General features: G+C 59.3%; 1 protein-coding gene across 2 annotated transcripts in view; it reads right to left on the bottom strand.

Annotated features, from left to right (window-relative positions):
- Nucleotides 1–4,116: 4,116 nt before the first annotated feature.
- Nucleotides 4,117–23,672, bottom strand: part of KCND3 (potassium voltage-gated channel subfamily D member 3) — a 179,265-nt gene continuing 159,709 nt past the window's right edge. The window contains exons 3-8 of one of the 2 annotated variants that reach the window (XM_045817343.1): nt 14,260–14,422; nt 8,440–8,541; nt 8,005–8,094; nt 6,535–6,591; nt 5,157–5,404; nt 4,117–4,478 (exon numbers count right to left, since the gene is read on the bottom strand). In XM_045817343.1, the coding sequence (XP_045673299.1) occupies nt 4,277–4,478; nt 5,157–5,404; nt 6,535–6,591; nt 8,005–8,094; nt 8,440–8,541; nt 14,260–14,422 (862 nt within the window). In that variant the 3' untranslated portion in view covers nt 4,117–4,276. The remainder of the gene's footprint in view (nt 4,479–5,156; nt 5,405–6,534; nt 6,592–8,004; nt 8,095–8,439; nt 8,542–14,259; nt 14,423–23,672) is intronic. The other variant, XM_045817344.1, reaches the window with a different exon arrangement.

The following is a 23,672-nucleotide window of genomic DNA, read 5'->3' as shown; positions in this document are numbered from 1 at the left end:
CAGAGAACACTCCGAGGAGGAAGCAGGACTCGAAAGGAACCTCTTGAAAGCTGTTTCTTTTGCCGATAACCACTTTCTCTCAGTTCTACTGATGCTCTTTGGGCTCCGAGGGTCACGGCCATAACGATGCTCTTCCTTCATCCGGTCGTTTTAAAACTTTGCAAGTGATGAGGTCTCATTAGGAAATCAGAAAGGGAAAATAAAAGTCTTCCCGGTTCCCATTTGTCATGGTTACCATGCCAACTAGTTTAGAAGAGAAACTAATATTGCCTTAGTGACCTAAGATCCCAGCATTGGGATCGTTCTGCCTGGTGGTTCTTGGTCATTGAAGCGAGGGCGTCTGGACCACCGGGATTCATTCGTAACCTCGGGATCCGAGTTTAGCTCAGTGGCGATGGCTACCTCAGCAGCTTAAAAAAGAAGAAAGGAAAACATCCAGGTCCCTGTGTCAGTGTGCGCTTCCCCTGCCTATATTCTGACAAGTGACGGGATCCCGAACAGCAGGAGTCACAGGTTAAGAACCGGGTCAGGTCCTCGGCACACCCGCGAGTGGACTTTTTGTCAATGTAGGTCAGCACGAACTGTCCACTTGACTTTCTGTTCAAATTCTCTTTCTTAACTTCCCTTTTCTGTTTGCTGGTCTCACCCTCGCGTGGGGCCGTGGACTAACGTGTTCAACTGGCATGGAGGACATCTGGCCTTTCGGACAGGATTCTCTGCAGTTGGTCCCGAGCTCAACACAAGTTATGAAAAGAGAGCAGAATCGTCCAGTTTGCTCTTGGGGGGCGCTATGACTCGGGCAGTTCTGAACGGAAGGCGGCCTTGCCCTCGGTCAGCGTCCTTGTCATCCAGGTATTCAAATCAAGCACGTCTCGGAGCAACTCGAGGCTGCGGGAGAAAATCCCCAAGACACACTGTCTACTACGCCCTGGACCCTAGTTCTGCCCGTGAACTTGGAGAAGTCACTGGGCTTCTTCCTGCCCGCTTCCTCTCTGCCCGTCAAGGGTGTAGTGTCTTGGCCTGCTGCCACCGGCGTCTGTAGCGAGGATCACGGGGACCGCAGAAGGCATGCTTTGAGATGGCGTCCGAGCCTCTCCCCACGGAGAGGGCTGACCGTTCACTTGCCCACCTATCCTCGACAAGAGCCGGCGGTTGGGGGCCAGGTCTGCGCGGGGAACGGCGGCTCCCGGGGCGGCGGGCGGCAGCACAGCCGGGCGGTTTCCGAGGGCTGCGCCGGAGCAGGACGATGTGCACCCAGGACTGCGTGTCCGGCGGGAGCGGGTGTTCCTAGACGGGGCTTCTCTGAAGCATGGCGGTTCTGAGGGGCCGGCGGAGAAGCGCTAGACTAACGGCGCAGGGACGTGTGTTCCGTCCCAGCTCTGTCGGGAGACGACTGCCTGACCTTGAGCAAGTCATTTCATTCCTCTGGGTCTCCGCTTTCTGTACTGTCAACTATTACAGAGGTTCCTCAGCCCCGTCTGGTTCGGATGCACTCTTATTCCCTAGTTCCTAAGTTTCCATTCATCTGAGTGTAGCCTAATTGTTCTGGTTTTTGTGGGGTTTTTGTTGTTGTTGTTGTTGTTTTGTTTTTAACCTCCTCTAATGCTGAGTGGGATCGAACAGTGCAGGTGGTTTTGGGAATCTCCTGCTACTCGGAAGTGGTTGATAAACTCGGAAAGTTCAAGGCCATTGCCCGGAAGACCGTGAGAGCGGGTTCTTCCGCCACTGGCCAGTGAGTGAGGCGGCCTACACAGACCCGGCCCAGCCGCCCTCTTGTGTGCCTCCGCGTGCCGCGTGCAGTCCGTCCGCTGGATTCCGTGCGTGCACGAGCCACTTTCCTGGGCTGACCTTCTGCACCAGAGGTGAGCTGGGTCTCCTGCCCCTGCCTGGGGCCGCGCTGGGGGTTGGAGGTGCAGGGGAAAGTCTAGTGGGCTTTTTAGGAACTGGCATAATGTGGGATTCGGAAATGGAGCCAGAGGAACACAAAACATTGAGTTCATTAGGGTCAAAAAGTGGAAAATTCCCTGGGACGTGATTATTAAAATTTGTTCACTGATTTTTGGGGGCCACTGTGCTCCCCTGGTGCACAGACATGTCATCTGCGATGGGTCAGCCATCACCCCGGGACGCCGGCCTGTGTGCGGCAGCACCGTGTCCCCGCCCACCTCTGCCCCCTACCCCACTCGGTTCCGGGGATGCGAACTTAGATACCTGGACACTCCTCACTTGGTTCCATTACCCGTTCTTTCCCAGAAAAGTCCCTTTTCTGGGCCTTTGCCTGGCCGCTAGCCAGGGCCCGGCCCTGTCCTCTGCCTCCCCTGACGCGCATGAGCAAATGGGTATAACTGCTTGTTCCCGGGCGTGTGTAGGTTGTGTGGCCCACGCGTGTTCCTCTGTGGCTGTTAAGCTTTTCCACCCACTTGCACCCTAAGCCTGGAGGGCCGGTGCCACCCCGTTCTGGTGTCGGGGAACTCCTTGAGGCCAGACCCGGAGAGAGGGCTCCGTGCGAGCCCAGTGAGGACAGCAAAGGAGACACGGGGCAGGCGCCCCCTCCTCCATGCTCTGGGAGCCCTCCAGTTAGGTGCCCCCTCGTAACCTCTGGACTTGCTTCTCGCTTGGGGTCAGCAGAGCTGGGGTCTCCGGACAGCCCGCTGAAGGGGCATTCGGCTTCCCGGCTGGCGCCCTCCTCTGGACGGCAGCGGGCAGAGCGTCCCTGGCCCACAGTTACAGGTCTACCCACCACTGGGGAGAGTGCTACCGGGCAGCGGGGACAGGGTGTGGGAAGGGGCTAGTCACTCACCCCGAGGACCCCCTGCTCCCCTATCAGCAGTGAAAATGGAGAGGATTCCAGAAAGGCTGTTCTGGCCCCACCAGGGTGCAAGCCACCGGAACAGAAACCCTGTCCAGGTGCCCAGAAAGAATATCCACTCGCCCACTCTCACGGGGGTCATCAGGCTTCTCCCCACTTCGGTTGCCCTCGGGGACATCAGGCCTGAAGACTTCAGACGCCGAGACACCTCCAGACGGGGCACGGCCCGTCCAGCATCTCTTGTTCACACGCTTCGGCGCGGCCTCTGTGGGGCCCCCAGGTCCCCGGGCGGCGTTGCTCAGCGTGCAATGAGGCGGAAGCGCAGGCCCCTGCCCTCCGCAGGACCGTGCTGGGGGGCTCTGCACACAGCGCTGGGTGGGCTCGGTGGTGGGAGCCACGGGGCCGTGGCAGCGGTGACCCTGGGGTCTTCGTCCTCCCCACTGGCCCACACTCAGAGTGGGCTAGCTCCTTTTCTGAGACCCCAGTGCGACAAAGCCAGGCATTCCCTGTCTGAGCTGGACGGGCGCACTGAGTTCCCTGCGGGGTCCTCCCTCGTCCCTGCACCCTCCCTCCCTCTCGGCCTCGCTCCCTTCTCTTCCGCAGCTGCCTGTGCACTGACGGGGCCGCGTGGGGGAGGCCTCGCCGGTGCACCTCAGGGTCACGGGTCCATGTGGAGACAGACGGCGGGACAGCTGACACACAGCCAGGGGCTGAAGCGGAGGGGGACAGACACGGGGGCCGGGGACAGACCTAGGGGACACGCTGCCGTGCGGTCACTCAGCGGCTCTGTGCAGGTCAGCGGGGTGGTGGGGGCCCAGGCGCAGACGACCTCGCCCCCCCGCCCCGGGGGAATGGAGAGAGAGTTCAGCAAAAACTGATTTCTTAGCCTAAAAGCTTTTGCTATAAAAGGAGAAAAAGAAAAAGTCAACCCTCACAAAATGCGTTGTTTTGGTTCAAAGGTACCGGGTCCATGGAGAGACATGTCTCACAAAACTCCGTCGGGGTTTTTGTTTCCACCTTTTCCCATGAATAAATATTATCCATTAAGAGCCTTGAAAAGGTGCTTAAATACACAGTGTTATATTGTCTTCCTGTTTTGCATCTGACAACTCCGTGGCCTTGGGCTGCTCTCCGTCTCACATGTTTCTCGTGGGGGTCTCCAGAAATGAGTTACTGAGTCTGGCCCCCCCTCCAGGCCCTGCGCTGGCTGGCACACAGCAGCCTCCACCCCAAGGTCCCATCCCCTGCCCCACCCACCCCCTTCCTGCGGCCCCAGGGGAGGTGGCCCCCCAGGGCTGTGCCCACCACCGTGACCTCGGGGCCCCTCTGCTGCCTCCGGCTCCTCCCAGGCACAAATTTCATCACTGCGGGGTGGGGGAGAGGGGACGGAGTGGTCCCAGTGGCCACCCACCGACACGCCAGCCTTCCTCACCCCCACTGCCCACTCTGGCCCTCTGCGCAGCGGTTTCACAAGGCGGAGACCTTGACCACGTTGCTGGCTATGGAAGGAATGTTCGTGTTGGGGCCCGGGCTGGCGGGAGGCGGCCGGCTTTCTCCCTCGGGGGTGAGCGCGGGGGGCGTGGGGATGCTGATGATGGCTGTGGTGATCTGGGACGTTCTGCAGTTGGGTCTCAGTCCATCGTCTGCTTTCAGGTTAAGGCTGGAGCGACTGCGGCAGAAAAGAAGGGAGTCGAGGGCGGTGCCTCTTGCTGGCGTCCCGGAGTTTCCCTGACCCCCGACATTTCTAGCTCATGGTCACTAGAAGGAGCTTTCGGTGTCCCTCCTCCTCTGCTTTTGGTGACCCGCCCGTAAGCATCCACCCTCACTGTTCTGCCTAAACTACCGACAGCAGCCACGGTGTGGTGTCGGGCTTTGGGACGCAGAGTGTGCGTCCTCCCTTCCACTGGGTGGTTCGCCTGTCCTGTGTGGCACTTGACCTGTGCATTCCCTGAATTCCTTGCAACTCACTGGGGGTGGGGGAGTGGCCTGAATATGAGCAGAGAAAGGAGGGGGAAGTCCGTGATCCAAAATTGGCCTGGGATGAGCCACGTCTAACACAGTTGGGGAAATTATTTCCTTGGTCCATTCTTTGCACTGGGGTAGGTCATTTGTGGGTTTTGGCGGGGAGCTATTTTTTCTGGTGTCCACTCACACATTGGGCCTAAGCTGGCTATCGTGTCCCCCAAAGCTTGTGAAGGGCCTCTGGGTTAACGTGTAGGGACCAGAGGAAGGTGGGGGAGGAGGGGGTGGGGCCCGTGCACTGGATGAGGGGGACGGAGGGCCAGAGGACCCTCGGGGCTCTAAGCCTGAGAGTGTTCAGCTCTGCGGCTGGAAGGCACCCACCCACCTGGTGGTGAGGGAGGGCTGCTCGCTGCCCTGGATGTGGATCGTGCTGAGCTCCTGCATGCTGCGCAGGCGGGTGGCCGGCAGGTTGGAGTTGGGCAGGTGTGTGGTCTTCTTGCTGCGCCGGGAGCAGCAGGTGGTCGTGAGGCCCGGGTGGCTGGACAGCGAGGGGCTCCTCGTGGACGGGTAGTTCTGCATCGAGCTCTCCATGCAGTTCTGCTCGAACATCTGCTCGTCTATGAACTCGTGGTTCTGTGGGAGGCAGAAGGAGGAGACGTAGCAAAGGATGCAGGGAGGAGGGCCATGGGCCCCCAGGCTCGGGGCGGCCGCCTGTCTGTTCCAGGCCCAGAGAAAAGGGCTCCCAGAGGCCGGGGGGCCCGGACAGGCGTTCGGGAGGGCTGGGGGCCCACAGGCCTTCGGTGATGAAGGGAAGAGAGTTCGGTGGGTAGCCCTGGCCGTCAGGCTGGGGGTGGGGTGGGACTGGAGTCGTTAAATCATGGTGGGGCCTACACGCCGTCTGCAGCTTTGAGCTGAAGGGACACTGGGGACCTGGAGGGATTTGGTGGCGTTGCCCCAGCTGGAAGCAAGGACAGGATCCCTGGGGTGGCAGGTGAGGAGTCACTGCTACGGGTGGGCGGTGTGCTAGTCTGTCTTTTCTGGACCGAGTGAGGGAGAGCCGTGGGAGTCCTGGGTGAGCGTGAGACCGACGCTCTGCAAGGCGCTGGACTGTTCACAGGCTTGGGAGAGCTTGCTCTTGGAGGCCAGCGGGGTCAGACTGTCGGGGTTATGATTTAATTACTGGTTTTTGTTTCACTGATAATTGGATATGGACACCTGGAGGCACAGGGTTCCCTAGGTCAAGGGTAAGCACGGGAAGGGAAAGCTAACAGCTTGCTGACTAGAGGCCGTCAGGATGGGGTGGAGCTGAACCCCCGAGAAATGGAAGCATGGCTGTCTGCCCAAGGCGACTAAAACCCTGTGGCACTGCCGTTGGGCCCGGCTGCCAGAGTGCAGAGAGTCTGAAGGGAGGCAGCAGGGGAAAGAAAGTTCGGAGACCAGCCCCAGGCCGATACCAGGCGTCCCCATGGGGCTGGGGAGGTGGCCCGGAGGTGGCCCTGGACATTCACAGGTACCAGCACTGGTGCCATGCTCCTCCGCCCCCTCCAAGCCCTCGGGGACATTACAGAGGAAGTCAGAGAGGCAGCCGGGCAGTTCACAACACACTGGCAGCCGAGCTGGTGCCGGGAGCGACCGCGCGGGGGGAGCAGCCCCGGAAGAGTCAGCAGCACATGCAGACAACCAGGCCAGGGTGAGCGAAGAGGATCCACAGACTCAGAAGAATCAGAGAGAAAGACAGCAATTGAAGTTTTAAAAAGTTATACCTTGATGGTGGACGTTCGTACAGACAACAGGGGATCATCCACAAGATAGGACAACCCCTACAGGACAACATGCCAACAGAAGATAAAAACACCATTGATTGTACATTCCGGCATTCCCAAGCTCAGTGTCGACACTCAGTCTCCCCTTCCCAGCATTCCGCCCTCGGAGCCCAGCATTCCGCCCCCGGCTCCGGCAGGACCTGCTCGCACCCAGCATTCGTTCCTTCCCTCCCGACATTCCCCCCCTGAAACCCAGCATTCCGTCTCTCCCGTCACGACATCCCATCCCCGCAGTCCGACATTCTCCCCCTCAAACTCGGCATGCCACCCCCTCCAGGCCAGCATTCCAGCCCTTCAGACCCAAATCACCTCGCCCGCCCCACCCGGCACGTGCAGCGGGGCCCGCGCCGGCCCCTCGGGCAAGCGCTGAGTCTCGGAGAGAGATTCTGCGCATGCGTGCAGCGCCTGGCGCTAAGGCGTGTTGGGTGAGTCTGGAGACCAGGGTTTTCAGAGCGCCCCCCCCATTCCGGAAGTCCTCATTGGGCTCAACCGCCACCCACAGTGTCATGTAAGATCTGTCCCCTGCATTGAGGCAGCCGGGATATGGGACGTGAGAATTAGGAGGTTCTTCCTTAGTGTGCCGAGCCCGGACTGCAGGCTCTTGGGGAGGGAGGTTCTAGAGAGAGCAGGAAAGGGTTTCATCCGCCACTTGGGTTGTCTGCCCCGAGGTCCCCGCCCTCCCTACCATTCTTGACACGTGGGACCACGGGTCCGGGTTGGCCCACTGCCCTTCCTTCCGGCCTGTCGCTGAGGCACGGGCATCGTTCCGCACCCCAGTGGGAAGCCCTAGACCACGGCTCTGTTTGGAACAGCGAGCCTTTCGGGAACCTGACCTCCCTGGGACGGCAGGTGACAAGAGGAAGCGGTAATAATCAAACCCCCGTTTGGGGAAGGAAATACACAGGCGCTGCCTCCTTTACTCACTGTCTCCAGTTCCAAGAGGAATGGAGGGAGCGCAGGGGCCCAGAAATTGCGTCCACTGAGCCCCAGGGGTAGGACAAACACCGACATTCATCTCTGCTGTCCTGTAGCAATCGAGTGTGATAAATGCAGCCCTAGTTTTGAAGAGCGATGCCCCTCAGAGCTGGGGGCCTGATGGGCAGAGTCCTGAGCCCCGTGACCAAGACCTGAGCAGGGGACGGTGGGGGTGTGTGGGGAGCCCGTGGGAATGGCCTCCTCTGGGCTGCAGGACACAGCTGGCCCTGCTGGGGTGACTCCGCCCCTCTCCTTGGGGTCGACAGAGATTTCATCTGTACTTTTTGGGTCTGAAGGGGGCAGACTTCGACTCCCGAAACGCTGGCCCAGGATGAGGATGCCAGGGGGTTCTCTGGGAGTGGTGACCTCAGAGAGGGCGGGGTCGGGGAGGAGGGAGGCGGCGGTGGGGCGGGGCAGGGCGGGGGCACGACTCACAGTGGTTTTCTCCAGGCAGTGCAGCAGGTGGTGGTGCTGGCTCTCGATGAGGGAGGTGGTCTTGCCCACGTGCTCCTCCTCCGGGGTGCCCTAGGGAGCCGGGGAGACAGACCAGGGACAGGGCTGGGGACCCGGCCTCTCTCCAGCCCCTTCACCTTCCACGGACAGTGGGGGGGCACCGGGAAGGTCCGGCTGAACCAGGCTTTAGGGCCACCGTACAACATGCTTGCCTTGGGGCCCTCAGTCCTTGGTCTGAAGTGGTCTGGGGTGGTGGTGACAGTTCCGTGCGAGAGGTGTGTAGGGGGCTGCGACCTGGGGAAGGTGTGGGCACACTTTCAAAATGGGGCTTTGGGGCGGGAGTTCTGGTGCCCCCGGAAGAGGGAACAAGCCTATTGTCTCCTCTACCTCCCCAGCCCGGGCCCGCGGGGCACCTACCATCAGCTCCAGAGCCTCGTTGAGGAGCCCGTTGCGCTTGCTGTGCAGGTAGGCGTTGGAGCTGCCTGTTTTGGCCACACGGATCCTGGCGAGGCGGGCCTTCTGTGATGGGCAGAGACAGTTGGAGCGTGAGGTCCGAGGACAGCGCGCCTGGCCAGGCCAGGGCAGGGGCTGTCCCAGGGAGGCTGGGCTCCTGGGTGATTGCGGATGTGGGGGGCTGCTTCTCCCCAGCCTCACAGGTCTGTTCCCAGGCCCTGGGACTGGGTCCGAGACACTGTCCCCTCCTGGGGAAGCTTGGTCATGATCAGGGCTGCCAGGGATCCCACTCACCTCCCCAGCCGGGTGTCGTCCTGGGCTGGAGCAGCACTCATCCGAGTCCCCCCTCCTCCCCACGGTTCCTGAGCGGGCTGGCTCAGCTCCCCATTGGATGTTGCTCATCGCTAACCCGGCTGAGAGCTCTTGCAAGGAGCGCATGTCACAGCCCTTCTGCGATCCTCCCCTGGGGTCCAGTGCCCTTCCCTGCAGGCAGCAGGGGCCCAAGTATCGGTTAATTACGAGCAAAGCAAAAGGTGTGTACACGGGCCCCGCATCCCTTCCCAAGTCCTTCCCCACACTGTGCTTCTGCCTTAGCTCTCGTTACCAAGGTGGTCTGGTGTTTACACACTTAGGTTGTTACTGTCTCTCCCCCCGCCCCCACCAAAATGTACACTCATGAGGACAGGAGGTTTTGTTTTGTTCACTGACATCTCCCCAGTGCCTAGTCGTCTTTAAATAAATAAATGAATTTACAATCGCACATCTGTCTCTGGGAGTGGGCTTGTGCACGGATGTGTCAATATGTGCATTTTTCTTGTTGTGCATGCCCGTGGGGATGAGTGTGGGAGTGTGTGTGACGAGGAGGCTGGAACACCTTCCACGCAGCACTCTGGCTCTAACTAGGGCAAGGGAACAGCTCTCAGCTCCGCCCCGGGAAGCCGGCAGCCGACCTCCGGCAGGAGGACGGTGTTGGTGTCGCATCGCAGGCCAATGTCCCGACCAGAGGCCGTGGGAGGGGCCGGGCAGCGCACCCCCGCCAGATGCTCTTCTCTTTCCTACTGGCTCACCACCAGGGTCCTGTCAGCAGCAGAGCTGCAGAGTGAGGCCCAGGAGGAGGAGGCTCTGGGAGGAGGGGGAGGGACCCTGGTGGGGCTCCTGCTGGTGTGAGACCAGCTTGGCCGGAGGCCGGCGTGCTCATGGCCCTGGCCCCAGGCCCCTGCCACCGGGAGCAGAGGCGCCCACGGGCACTCAGATGCATCCTGGGTCCATTGCTCTGTCCGCTGCTTGGCTTCCTCCTGCCTCTGGGAAAGTGCACATGGAGCTTCAGCAAGGCCTCCGAGCAGGAGAGGGGGCCTTGGAAATCAGTGGCCATTTCCACTTCTTGTCACCCTGGCTCCAATGTGGGAAAGTGTCCCCTCCAGCTGTCCAGCTGGGCGGGTGCATCTGCTAAAAGGAAGCCAGGGATGCAGACCCAGGCTGTCGACAGAAGCACAGAGGACGACGTCTCCTTCTTGTTTCCTGGGAAGTCGCTCTGTGCCCAAAGCATCCCTGCAGGGACAATTCAACTCTCTTCTCTGGCTTCTAAATGGGGGGGAGAGGCCAGGACTTGAAGTTGGAAGATCTGTCTGTTGTTTCTGAGGAAGAACGCTCCCACAGATGGAGAGGAGGAAAAGATGGCAAATAAGCCCTATTATTATTCTCTTTTCTCTGAGCAAGGAACAGTCATTCAAGTCCAGGACAATTCTCCGCTCTGGGGGGTCCCACTCCAGCCCCCACCCCTCAGCTGGCTGCCTACATCAAAGCCAGTGCCTGATCGTGGGGGATGTGGCTGCCTTTGCTTGTGCGGACTGGGGGTGGAGAGGTGCATATGTAATCCAATTGTGCCAAGCTCATTCCGGACTTACGTAACTTGATCGCTCCGCTTAGAGCCCGACCTTTCTCGGGTTTGGGGTCTGTCTTCATTACTTTCTAGAGATGAAAGATTCTCCTGTTCTCCTTTGTGGCACTTCTTTTAATCTTATCTTACCCTGGGCTCTATTAAAGCAACAGATTGTCATATCAAATGTACTGTATCGTTTAATCATTTCCCATGCAGGATCGAGGTTCGCAACGTGTTTACAGAACCAACCCCAGCACTTGGACGCGGTGAGGCTCCCTGGCTCGGCTCTGGGCTCCCCACAGCCGGCGCATGCGGCTCCCGTGTGTGTGCATCTCCCGCGCGAGGCACAGAGCTTCGCCCTGAGCAGATGTTCGGCTGGGCGTGGGGTGGCCCGGGAAGGAAGAGGCCACCTGGGGTGTCGGAAATGCGTGTTAATAAAGCCATTGCAACAGGCTCCATCGCTGCGTGGGCCAGTCAGCTTCACGCTCCGCCACGGCCGTAAGCACAGCATGAGAGTCAGAGAGAATTTGTGATTATCGGGATTTTTCAAAGACAGGAGACGGAGGGCGTGCGGGGAAGGGCGGGCCTGGGGCTAAGCGGCGAACTAGCAAGACTTCAGCTCAGGTGCAATGCCGTCCAGGCCAGACGCTGCGGCCTCCGCGACAGCCCGGCTCCTCCCCGGAATTTCAGCCACTGGCCGCCACATGTGTGCACTTGGTGCGCCAAGCCCGGGGAGCCGTGTCTTCACAGCAGTGGAGATGCTGGCGTCGGAGGAGGGGTCTGGATGCAGGACGCCGCCGCTCCGGGTGCAGTTCCAAGTACAGTCCTGCTGGGGTACCTGTCGGTCCCCTGGAGGGCAGTCCCCTGGAGACCCGTCCCCAACAAGCCCTTCCCAGCTGTCGGGCTGCAGGCGCCCTCTGGCCACGGCTGCAGCACTCCTGCTCTGGGGGAGGCCGAGGGAGAACAGGGAATTCTCACACTCAGGCCTTAATCCAAAGCAATGGAAACCGGGTTCACAGGGGAACCTGCACGCGAATGCTCACGGCAGACAGGAACTCCAAAGTGGGATTGGCCCCTGCAGCCCCTCCCCCAGTGGACTGGCGGAGGGTTACGCGGACTGCGGCGCATGTGCATCCTGGATTCCGCGCAGCCGCAGAGGGACGACTACGCGAACACACACTGGGAGGAGTGTCCAGGAATCGCGCAGATGGAAGAAAGTCAGCTCCGAAGGTCGCTGCCTTTGAGAGTCCATTCATGTGACATTTTTGAAGTGAAAACAATTTATAAATGGAGGACGCGCCAAGGGCTGTCAGAGAGAGGTTAGGGACAGCGCGGTGGTCGGGTGGGAGGGTGTGATTGTAAGGGGGTGGTGGTGGGTGCAGGAACCTGCAGAGGTGCTAGCGTTGTGGAAAACTTTACGTGCACACGCACAGCCAGCCTGGCTGATTGCGTCAGCGTCCATGCCCTGGGTGTGACCATCTAAAATAAAAGGGGGAGGGGACCAAGTCTCTCACTCCAGATGCTCCCTGCGCCCTGTCCACTGCGCGGCCTCCTCATCGGATCTCTGAGGCACCCGGCTCAGAGAACCGTCTCGGAAGCCGTCATGGAGTGACGTTAGTGGTCATCCCAAGCACAGCAGCCGGGAGGGGGCGGGTGACGACTCGGAGCCTTCACCTCCGAGGCAGGTGGGCTGAGCCGTTTGCCGCCTGAGTATGCGGTCTGGGCTGAGAACGAGCATCGGCTTCCCTGACCCCCATCCTGTGCCATCTCTCCACGACCCACTGAGTGCCCTGGCCCCGCCTTCCTTGCCTCATGGTGACAGATTCTAGAAGCAGGCAGTATTCTTGCATTATTTGCTTTTCCCCCTCTCACGGGAAGCCCAGGGTGAGAGGTGAAAGAGACAGACTGAGCAACCTTGAGGAGAGACAGTGTCCAGGGAAGTGGAAATACGGTAAATATTTACTTTAACTTGGGGGGGGGCAGGCAGAGGGGAGAAGGGGGGAGCCTCCTCTTCAGCGGAGGGAGGAGTGTGCCAAGCTGACTCCTTCTGGGCTGTAGTCACACAGGAGGAGTTCTCCCGAGTCCCACGGGAAACGGCCACTGTGCCACACCATGCGTGGACGAGATGCTCTGGGAAGCAGGTGGGGCCGTGGGTGTGGAGGGAAAGGGAGCTGCCGAGAACACGGCTCGGGTGGGGCTTGTCGTGGGTGCGGCCTTGGCCCCCGTGTGAGCTGAGGATGCCTTTGAACTTCACCTGCTAGGCCGAATACCTACCTGAGTGACTCCTAGCCCTCACCTGTGGTGGGGGGAGCTGCTGCAGGCCCTGGCCTTTTGAGCCTCAGGCTCCCAGATTTGGAAGGTCACCCCAGTGTCTCCCTGCCCCTCGCTCATGGGCACAGTGAGTGTGGAGCTTGCTCATGCTGGCCCACTGGAGGGGACAGGGAAGAAGAGATGAGACTTCTGTTTCTGGGGCGGCTAGCAGGGGAAGGGGCGGGGGAGTCCTGACCTTGGGTGAGGAGGTAGGAAATGGGCGCTGGGAGGCAGAGGGGACAGCACAGGGCGGCTCAGGCCTGGCCGCAGCGCAAACCCGGGGTCCAGATGAGCCCAGATACATCTCAGTCCAGGCGGAGGAGGGAGGCAGCGGGGCAAGGAGGGCGTGGTCACAAGGTCACACGAGAGGGTGGTGCTGGGATCTGGTGCACAATTATGCGATTCTGCTGCTGTGTATTCCGCTGTGGAGCACTGGGACGTGCAGACGAGCACGCTCTCTGGAGCCAGCCCCTGCGCGTGTGGTGGTTTTAGCCCAGCGAGCACGCACTGATCCGTCCTGAAAGCCTGCACTCCTCTGACAGGCCGGGGGCCCGCTGCGTGGGGGCCACCCTGGGAGAGGAAGGCCAGAGCAGGGGCCTGGGGCGGGGACCTGGTGCACAGGAGGTGCACAGCACATGTTTGAGGGGTGAATTCATGAAAGAATCGAGTGAGGACACGGAACCTCAGGCCTCCAGAAGTGACCCTCTCCACGAGGTCCTCCGCAGCCAGTGTGCCCGGAAGGTGCCCCTGGAGGGTGAGATGCTCTGAAAGGGTCAGAGTGTCCCCTCAGTCCTCCCCTTTCCTCACGAAGGTCACGACCGCAAACCTGCACCAGCCAGACGCACTAACAATGCCGATGAGCACCGCCGGCCGGTTTGCTCTGGATGCACGGGTGGGGGCTGGGGGGCCGGTCCGCAAAGTCATCCAAGCCTTCTGCCATTTCTGCCCACTCTGTGGGTGAGGGAGGGGGCTCACCCTTCCCTGCCCTCACCAGCAGGGCACACTGGACACCCCCAAACTTCTGCAGGCCCCATGGTTATGTTCCTGACCCTCAGGGGCAGCGCTGTGCCTTGACCCGAGATACCCTGAGGTCCTAACGCCTGCTGTGCCATTTGCTTTGAGCTCAATGCCCTCCGAATGTTCTCCTTTCAGAGGATTCATTTTTCTTTTCAGCAAATTTATTTTTGTCACCATGCTTTGTATAGGCTATTGTTGGGTATTGAAAAGCGATGATGTCCCTCAGGAAGCTCCTGGCTGGGAGAGGGAGGCGTCAGGGGCACTGCTGAGTGGCGGCGGCTGCGGCCTTGGAAGGGGAGCCGGGGCCGGAGGAGATCGCCCAGACTCTCCAAAGGGGAGGCGACCGCTGTTGGATGACTGGGGGTTTGCTGCCCTTTGCAGCGGCGGGGGCTGGGGGCTGGGAGGCGGTGCGGGCAGGTAGGAAGGGACGCGAAGCTGCCTCTCCCAGCCAGAGGCCGTCTGTGTCGCGGCCCTCCCAGGGGCTCCAGGCCGGGCCGCCCGCCTGTGACAGGGGCCCAGGCAAAGGACCAGGGCCCTCTCCGGTCCAGCATCCACCCTGCCCCGGGGCGCAGGCTCACCTTCTGTGCCCTGCGTTTGTCCGCTCTCTGATTCTGGTGGTAAATCCGGCTGAAGTTGGAGACGATCACGGGGACCGGCAGGGCGATGACCAGGACGCCGCTCAGGGAGCAGATGGACCCAAAGATCTTCCCGGCGATGGTCTTGGGCACCATGTCTCCGTACCTGAGGCAGAGGCAGAGGCAGGGGTAAGGGAGGGGGGCCATTCGGGAGACAAGCCAGACTCCCCTGCCAGTCATTCACTCATCCACTTGCTCATCCGTCCATCCATTCACGCACTCAACAACCGTTCGGAGTGCCCACTGTGCTCAGGCACTGGGATAGGAACTGGGAAGGAGCAGAACAGACAAGATCCTGCCGTTCCCGGGGCCCACGTGCTGCAAGGGGACGACTTGCGGTTACTGCCATGAGGGGAGCAGGCGTGGGCGCCATGCCAGGCGGGGGAGTGTGGTCGGGAAAGGCCTCTCTGAGAGCATTTCAGCTGAGACCAAACATAAAGGGTCTAGCCGCGCAACACCCTTGGGGAAGAGTGTGTGGGCAGAGGGAACAGACAGTGTAGAGGCCCTGAGGCAGAAGGAGTTGTCCTGCTCTAGAAAAGGCTAAAGAACCAGCAGGGCTGATGGCAGAAGGTGGTGGGGGCGGCAGGTAGGCAGGGGCCAGACCATGAGGCGTCCAGTGGGCCACAGTGAGGAGTGCGGGTCTCACCGCCAGTACAGCGAAGAGCCACGGGTGAGTTTTAGGCAGAAAAGAACACGGTCTCATTTGTGATAACAACATAACCTATAATAAATCCGCCTTCTACCGATGTGGATATTTGTAACTTACAAAGCACTTCTACACACCGACCGCCCCAGAGCTCCACCACCCTGTCGCCGATGCACGGTGACCGAGGCTCAGGGGCGGCTGTGGACCGCCCTCGTGCGGGTGCAGCTGAGACTGAAACCCGCTCCTGCTGCTCCCGTCCCTCCCACAAACCACACGGAGTGAGAGGACCACAGGCGCCGGAGTGCAGTCCCCAGAGCTGCCGTGCTGGCTCAGCTCAGAGCTCCGAGACAGTCTCTAAAGTACTTCACACCCTGGCATCGGCCCCGGGGCCGGCTTGGCCTGGGTCCCCCTCCGCTGAGGGCAGGCAGGCCAGAGCCTGTCTCCTCCAATCAATAAGACACTCTCCCGCGGTCAAGTGTTTAGCCTCTTCTTTATCGAGATAATTTAAAGGCTGTTTGAAGCAAAGAGCAGGTGCCAACTCTGTTGGCCGAAGCCAGAGACTCCATCTCCCCGGCTCCGGGCCCTCTGGGCGCCTGGAGCAGAGACAGCTTAGGGTGACCAGGGACCGCCACTGCTGAAACAGTGAGGCTTGAGGTCGCTTGTTCTGAGGGGACCCCCGAGTCCTGGGCTCCCTCCAGGGAGGATGTGGAAGGGGGCTGGGTAAGCAGATGATCTCATTTGAGCCTCGGACACTGTGAAGGCTCCTGTCCCGGAGAGCTGTCCCCTTTCTCCTTCCGCATCCAGGCACCCTGTCCTGGCTCCAGGTGTCTCAGTCATGCCACTGGGACAGAGGTCCGCAATAGCTCCTTCGGGGAGCTCCGATGCTGGGTTTGCTTCTCTGCCACCGTGCTCAGCACTGGCCCCCAGGGACGTGGCTGAGAACTCGGTGTCTGGAGTTAGACGGCCAGGGTTGAAGGCACATGCAGCTCCAGCATCATGTAACCGTGTGACTCTGGGGGATGCTCCTCCGACCTCAGTTTCCTGGTCTACAAAATGCAAACAGCGTGAGTACCCCAAGTCCTAGTGCTATCGTGACACACCCAGCTGTGTGAACAACAGAGACCATCACTTTAACCCGGGCATTCTGGGCACCACGGTCTCTGTTGCTGGGAGGCCCCAAGAACACAGCCGATGGCCCCAAGTTCTGAAACTCGCAATGAGGAGGAGAAGGAGGCTGCCCCGCAGAGGTGAATCGCGCCAGCTGGAGTCCCAGACACTGCGACGGAAAGGCGGCCACTGGGCACGAGACTGTGGGAGGAGACAAAGCAGGCAGCTTTGAACTTGCTGTGACCAATGCGGGCGGGGGCAGGGGGGAGGTTGCGAGAAAGCGTCAGGAAGGTTCCACGCCAGGGGGGTCGAGGCTGGTGCCGAATGCCGAGGGCGACGGACCGGCTGGCAGGAAGGACGAGGAGGAAAGCTAGCCCCACTGCTGGGGCAGATGGTGTGCTGGCAGCAGACGACGGAGAGAGGTAGAACAACGCATCTCTGCACGCTTTGCCTTCTCCACGGGGAGCATGCGTTGGAAAGGCCGGGACGAGTGTGGGTAAACAGGATCCGGGGCTGGAGAGAGGGAACGGGAGAGCAGGCCAGCGCCCAGCTGTCCCCCCTGGGTCCAGATCACAGGATGACCCAGATCCCACCCCCGAGACAGGGGGCCGGTTGTGGTGCCTCTGTCCGTGATTGCTGCAAAATCGTGGTGCCACAGAGAGGCATCAAGGGACTAGAGAGGGAAACTGTTGTGTTGGTGTGTCGAGAGAAGAGGAGAGGCGCCCGAGAAACCACAGACCGACAGGCCTGGCGTCCATTGATCCTGCCGTCCAACTGCTGGCAGGACCCGAGAGCAAATTGCTCAGTGGACAGCTGGTGCGTGCTTGGAAACTAAGCTGCATTGGTGGTTACAAACTAAGCTTGTGTCTTGCCAAGTGAACCTGATGCCTGGTTCCGGGAGGGTTAACTGGCTGGCGGATCGGGGGACTGCCACAGGCCTCCTGCGTCGTGACTTTCGCAAGCTGTGCTCTTGGCCTGGTTCTTCATGCCCTTGGCAGGCCGAAGGGGGGTGGCGGGGACGGCCGTGTGGCTGGCAGGGGCCGGACAGCCCTCGCCGTGTCCTGGGGCTCCTCAAAGAGTGCCGACGGTGGGTCCTCTGCCAGCAAAGGAAGTTCAAGGTCTTCCTGTTAGCAGGGTCTCCTTCAGTGAAAGAGTACATACATGAACGTGAGACGGACCTGCAGTCTGGGCTCCTGCGGTGTGTTCCGGAAGTTTTCAATAGCTCGTGTCCAGCCAGAGGGCGGCAGCAGGGCTTGACGATTGAGAGAAGAGACTGGTGTCCAGTTCGGGGCTGGGTCCTGGCCCCATGTGACTCACTAAATAATTGAGTGACTTTGGCAAAGCTATTGCTATTTTTTAACTTATTTTTATCGCATTTTTTCCATCACCATCATCCCCCTTACACGACTTCCACCCCCACCCCGCAGTCCCCACACTGCTGTCCGTGTCCATGAGTCCTTTCTCCTTCTTGTTGGATCCCTCCACGCCTCAGCAAAGTTATTTAACCTGAGCCTCTGCCAATATAAAATAGGCATTACAGACTTACCGTATTTTTTGGACTATAAAACACATGTCCCCCCCCCCAAATTTGGGAGGGATAATGGTTGTTAATGCTGCTGTTGAGTTCTGTTTACATTTACATTGGTGAAATATTATGTTTTTTATGTTATTAAATATTGTACCACATTTTTTGCTTCGAAATTTTTTTCCTATTTTCCTCCTTTAAAACCTAGGTGCATCTTATGGTCCCAAAAATGTGGTAACTTAGGGGGTTGTGATGACTCTGAGATAATTCAGGAGCAACACTAGATGCCTTGTCTGGGAAAATGCAAATTCTCCACAGCCCCCCAGTGTGGTGGGCCCCTCCCCCACCATTACGATGCCAGCTCTGTCCAGAGGCGCCGCCAGATTCTTACAAAACCTCCCCCTTGCCCCTGCCCCAATCGGTCACAGCAAGTTCAAACTGGGTCAGAGAGTTCTTTTCCTGGATTCATTTTTAAAAAATATTTTACTTATTGATTTTAGAGAGAGAAAGGAGAGGCGGGGAGAGAGAGAGAAACAGAAAGAAACATCGACTTTTTGTTCCACTTACTTATGCACTCATCGGTTGGTTCTTACATGTGCCCTGACCAGGGACTGAACCCACAACCTTTGCGAATTGGGATGATGCTGTAACCAACTGACCCACCTGGCCAGGGACCTCATTTTTTAACAGCTTTATTGAGACATCATTTACACACCATAACATTTGCCCATTGAAATCATACACTTCCATGGTTTACTGTATTTACAGAGTGGTGTTACTATTAGCAGTCTAACTTTAGAACATTCTCCTCACCCCAGAAAGAAAGCTCACACCCATTAGCCGTCAGTGACCTTTCCACACCCCGGCCCTAGGCACCCACCAATCCACTCTCGTGTCTAGGACTGCCCTGCTGCAGTGGCTCCTGCCCCAGGGACGCTGGAGTGGGCGGAGCCGACTACCTGCTCAGCGCACTGGGTGCAGGGCCCGCCCACATGGTCGAACTTGTCAGACTCCACCCCTTCTATGCATGAAGAGCGCCCCATCACGTGGGGGCGCCACCTTTTGTTTTACCGGCAGCTGATGGACATTTGGGTGGTTAGTACTTTTTGGCTGCTGGAAATAAATTCTGCTGTGAAAATTGGTGAAAAGTTTTTGCACGGGCCGTTTCTGTTTCTCTAGGAGTCGTGTGATGACTCTGTGTTTGAGAGTGTGAGGAACTGGCCGACTGTTTTCGAAGGTGCCTGTGAAATTTTACAATCACAGTAGCAATAAATTAGGGTTCTGATGCCGCCATATTTTAAAAAAGATTTTATTTATTTATTTTAGGCAGAGGGGAAGGGAGAGAGAAAGAGAGGGAGAGAAACATCAATGTGTGGTTGCCTCTTGAGGGCCCCCCACTGGGGACCTGGCCCACAGCCCAGGCATGTGCCCTGACTGGGAATCGCACCTACAGGCTCTTGGGTTCACAGGCCTGTGCTCAATCCACTGAGCCACACCAGCCAGGGCTGATGTCTCTCTCTCTTCACCAACACTTGTTACTGTTTGCCTTCTGGCCGCAGCCGTCCCACTGGGTGTGAAGAGGTGTCTCACGGTGGTTTTGGTTTGTGTTTCCCTTGTGGGCCAATGGTGTCGGGCACCTTTTCCCTCCCTGGATCCTCACCCTGGAGACCAGATCCGCCTCTTTCAACGAAGTTGAAGCTGTGACGAGGAAAGCGTGGGGGGCCGCTGGCAGCCACGCTGTCTGCTGCGGGAAAGCCGGGCCGTCGGAAGGGAGGGGCCACTGACATGTCGGGGAGAGAGCTGGGAGGCAGGTCTGCCGGAGTTCCGGTGCCTGTCCCGGTCCCTCCCTTCGGACCCCACGAGGATAAGGACGACCATGACGGTGATGACCAGGCCACTGCGGACTATTTTTAAGCCAGCTCTTCACATTTCTAAACGCCAGAGCTCCTGCTTATTGAGGTCATTAGGAGTCAAAAGGATTTTAACAGGTTGTAACCGTGGGTGACGCCAGCCCGATTAATTTTAATGAAGATAAATGACAACAGCAGCATTTTGACAGAAATAATCAAGACCTGCAGAGTCATGGCAGAGACCAGCTTAGACGGCGTCCACGTGAAGCTGGGGGATTGAACTTCAACTCAGCCACCAGGGTGAGGCAGCTGCTGGAGCCCAAGGCCACCTTCGCCTGGGCGGGTGAGAGCACAGTTTCCGGGAAAAGAAAGTGGGTGCTCACCCTCTGCTCCTTGAGGCAGACCCCTTCTGGGCTGCTGTGGGGGGTGGGGACTCTGGCCACTGTGCATTCTATGGGGCTTTGAGGAACTGGTCTGTGGCCGGAGGAGGGAGGCTGGGGTGGTGAACTGTCTGGGAACACTCAGAGGAAGGGGAATATTTGGGCCGAAGGAGGGGAGAGTAATAATGGAAGGACGGGGGAGTGGACGATGGGCAGAGCCTGTGCTAGGAACTGTGCGTGCATCTCGGGGTCTTACAACGTCCCGACCTGGTAGGGTGGACCCCATAGGGATGAGGAGCCGGAGTTTGGGGAGGACGGGGCCTTACTCCAGATCCCTCAGGTAGGGCAGAGGCAGAACGGGCTGGGTTAAAGCCCGGGCAGGTCTGTCTCTGTGGCCCTGCTGAGTCCTTCCCATCCTGCTCCGCAGGGTCGGAGGGGGGAGGGGGGTGGGGGGATGGGGTCCGAGAGGGCTCTCGGGAGCCAGCTGGGGCTCGCCCCTTCTCTCGTCTCCCTGCCTCAGTGGCAGAAGCACGGTGTGGCAGTTGACATGTGGACTCTGAGCCCTGGCCGGGTGGCTCGCTTCGTTGGAACACAGTCCCATGCACCAAAAGGTTGCCCGCAGGTTCGATCCCAGCCAGGGCACATACCTAGGTTGCGGGTTCACTGCCCGGTCACAGCCCGCACAGGAGGTAACTGATCGATGTTTCTCTCTCTCAAATCATTATTTCTCTCTTTCTCCCCCTTCCTCTCTCTCTAAAATCAATAAACATATTCTTGGCTAAAAAAAAGTGTGGACTATGGGCATCACAGCACCTGGAGCGAATCCTGGCCCCACCACCCTATTCGCCCGGCGGCTCTGGGCACACTACGCGCCTTCTTTGTCCTCAGCTTCCCGCTGGATAAAATAACGGCACCCCCGGCACAGGGTGACCGGGAGGAGGGATTCGATGAGTGGCTGTGTGTGCAGTGCTCGCTTCCGGCACACAGCAAGAACTTCAGATTATAAGCATTAAATAAATCCCGGGCTTAACCCTGCACTGTTTCTAGACCTGGCTTCGGCAAAAGCCTCTTAGCCAGACGTCTCTTCCCATTGTTGTTCCCTTTTAATTTACAGAGAAGCATCTTCTTGAGATGCAAACCCAAGCGCGTCATCCTCCTGCTCAAGGCAATTCGGTGCACGTGGGTCGGCTGTGAGGGAGGGACTAGACCCTGCTCTGCCGTGTGGTCGCGAAGACACAGCCCATCCATCACCCAGCGAATGCTCGCGACCCAGCAGCTGACTGTGAGGGTCAGGGCCGGGACGGGCGGCGGGTCCCCCGGGTCCCTGCTGGACACGCCTCATGGCCTCTCTGGCCTATTTTTTCCTGTTAAACTTTGCGGAAAGAGAGGGAGGAGGAAAGGAAAAACAAGAAAGGCCCTGGCCTCAAAGACATTATTTTGAAGCTGTGTCCTTGTTTCGGTTTTTGTCTTCCTCCTCTTGTGCAAGTCGGGGTTCCGTTCTTGCTTTTCCTGGCTCGGTGCCTGGAGGAAAGTAAGGGACAAGAAAGCCCCTCCGGGAGGTGACATCCCAGGTATAGGGGTGCTCCGGCGCTCACCCCAGACAGTGGGCTCACCCCCAGAGTTGAGCTTGGGCCACGTGGAGGCAGCTGCCTGTCCCTGACCGGGTGGGGCTCGGGGCCACGGGCCTTCGCCGCTCACCTCTCTCCCCCTCGGTGATCCGCAGTGATGTCTGGGCCGTGGCTAGAGCCGGCAAGCTTGCCCTCCTAATATGGAAGACTAATTAATTTGTATTAGGGCTTAGGGATAATTAAACTTTTTATCTGAACTTAAGCTGCACAAACCACCCGCCTTGTACAATTAATTGCTGCCTTCACTTCCTCCTCCAGGTGCCGAGAGATAAGCGGACGCCAAGGCCCGCCGCCCCCCCCGCCCCCCCGGTCTGATTCTGCCGCTGCTGCAGGGGCAGGGCCGCCTGCCTGGTGGGGTCCCATCTGTCCTGCAGGCCCTGGCGTGGCCCCCTGGGGTCCAGCTGCTTCGAGCTCAGCCAAGAACACGTGCCCCAGTCTTGACAGGCACGCTCTTCTAGAAACTGGGCTTTCTCTGAACTGACAGGTGCGGCTCAGTGACTTGGGTGTTGTCCTGCAAACTGAAAGGTCGCTGGTTCAAGTCCCAGTCAGGGCACATGCCTCGGTTCCAGGCCAGGTCCCCAGTTGGGGGCACACAAGAGGCAAGTAATCAATGTTTATCTTACACATTGATGTTTCTCTCCTTCTCTCTCTCCCTCCCTTCCTCTCTCTCTCAAAATAAATAAATAAAATCTTTGAAAACAACTAAAAGAAACAGGGCCTTCCCTAGTCCCTTCTCCCAGATCTCAGCCCCCAGGGGACTTGTCCCCAGGGATGCGTGGAGGCTGATAAGGAAGAGCTGTGAGGAGCAGCTCCCTCAGAGACCTGGTCCCCCAGGCCCGCACTGTCTGCTCCTCCTCCTCCATCTGTTCCTCACGACGGCCCTCCCCTGGGGCTGCTTCATGGCCCCCGCTTCCCCGGGCCAGCGAGCGTTTCTCAGCAAGCGGCGGGCGGCCTCAGCAATAAAGGGAGTGCGGGCTGGGACCCCCAGCCTTTGCTTCCTGCCAGCGGGGGCTCGAGCTGCAAAAGGGAGGGCTGGGTCCTGCAGAAAGTGGGCAGGGCCCCGAAGTCTGCGGAGCAGAGGTGGAGGCGTGACCAGGGTCAGACCACGGCACTCCCAAAGGTCACAGTCGTGAAGGGGACAGGGAGTTAAGGCGCAGATGCTGGGGTGGGTGGGTGTAACCAGACAGATTCCCAGGCACAGTGTTCCTGGGTGGTGCAGACCGTGTGTAAACGCCCGACCCCGACCCCGCCGGCACCCCGGTTCTCCTGGGCCCCAGCTGGGGTGGCCTTGGGGATGGTGGTGGACAGAGAAGTGGTGAGAGGCCCGGGCCAGGACAGACCACGGCGCTAAGTGGGCCACTGGGCCCTGTGCACTGCCACCAGGGGTCCCCACTCACCGCAGCAGTCTGCCCGCCACTGCCCACAGGCAGGTCCAGTCTGCAGCAAGTGCCCTTTCCGGGTCTGGCCGGGCCCTGCTCCCGTCTGCCCAGTACCATCCAGGACCCCCTCCTCTGGTGCTCTCCTTCCCCTCCCCCACCCAGGGACCAGGAGACGGCCTCCCTCTTCCATGAGGCTTTGTCTGAACTGCACTCGAGTTTCCTTGTTTCCTAGCCTTGGACCCTAGTGAGGTCTTAAAGGGGCTTGCTGGGTGACGAGCGCAGCCCCCACGGGGCACAGCAGGCCTCTCCTTAGTGGCCTTGCAGCCTCTGCTCCTCCCGGACCCCCTGACAGGCCTCTGAGTCAGGCAGACCCGCGCTGAAGCCCTCGCTCTGCCTCCCCAGCGGAGAGCCCTGGGGCATCACCAGCTCCCGGCCTCAGTGTGCCCTTCTGGAAAATGGTACCACAGCGACCTGCCTGGCAGGGCTGGCGTGAACATCACGTCCGAAAGCTCTTTATAAACTGCGGGAGTGGCTTCATTACAACGAGGGTCATGAATGTGAAACATTTCACTGTATGTGCGTGGACTGCAGTTACACACACACATAATTAGCTGTGGTTACATGTCGCACCCGCTATAATTCTGTGACTGTGTATAATAAGCACTTCTAACTGAGCTCCGAGTTCCCCTTCTGCCTGAAACAACCCGGTCGCCGGCGGGCTCCTCATGGCGCCTGTCTGCCTGCCTGTGACGTGCCCCCGAAGTCCCGGCTCTGCCTCGGGAGCCCCGGGGCCGTCTGCCCGTGTCCCTCCCCCAGCATGCAGCCTATGTCCGAGCTCCCG

This window comes from Phyllostomus hastatus, unplaced genomic scaffold (assembly GCF_019186645.2).
Source record: "Phyllostomus hastatus isolate PE091 unplaced genomic scaffold, TTU_PhHast_1.1 phas_scaffold_216, whole genome shotgun sequence".
Taxonomy (NCBI): domain Eukaryota; kingdom Metazoa; phylum Chordata; class Mammalia; order Chiroptera; family Phyllostomidae; genus Phyllostomus; species Phyllostomus hastatus.
The sequence above is the reverse complement of the archived record's forward strand: the minus strand, read 5'-3'. Positions and strand labels throughout refer to the sequence as shown.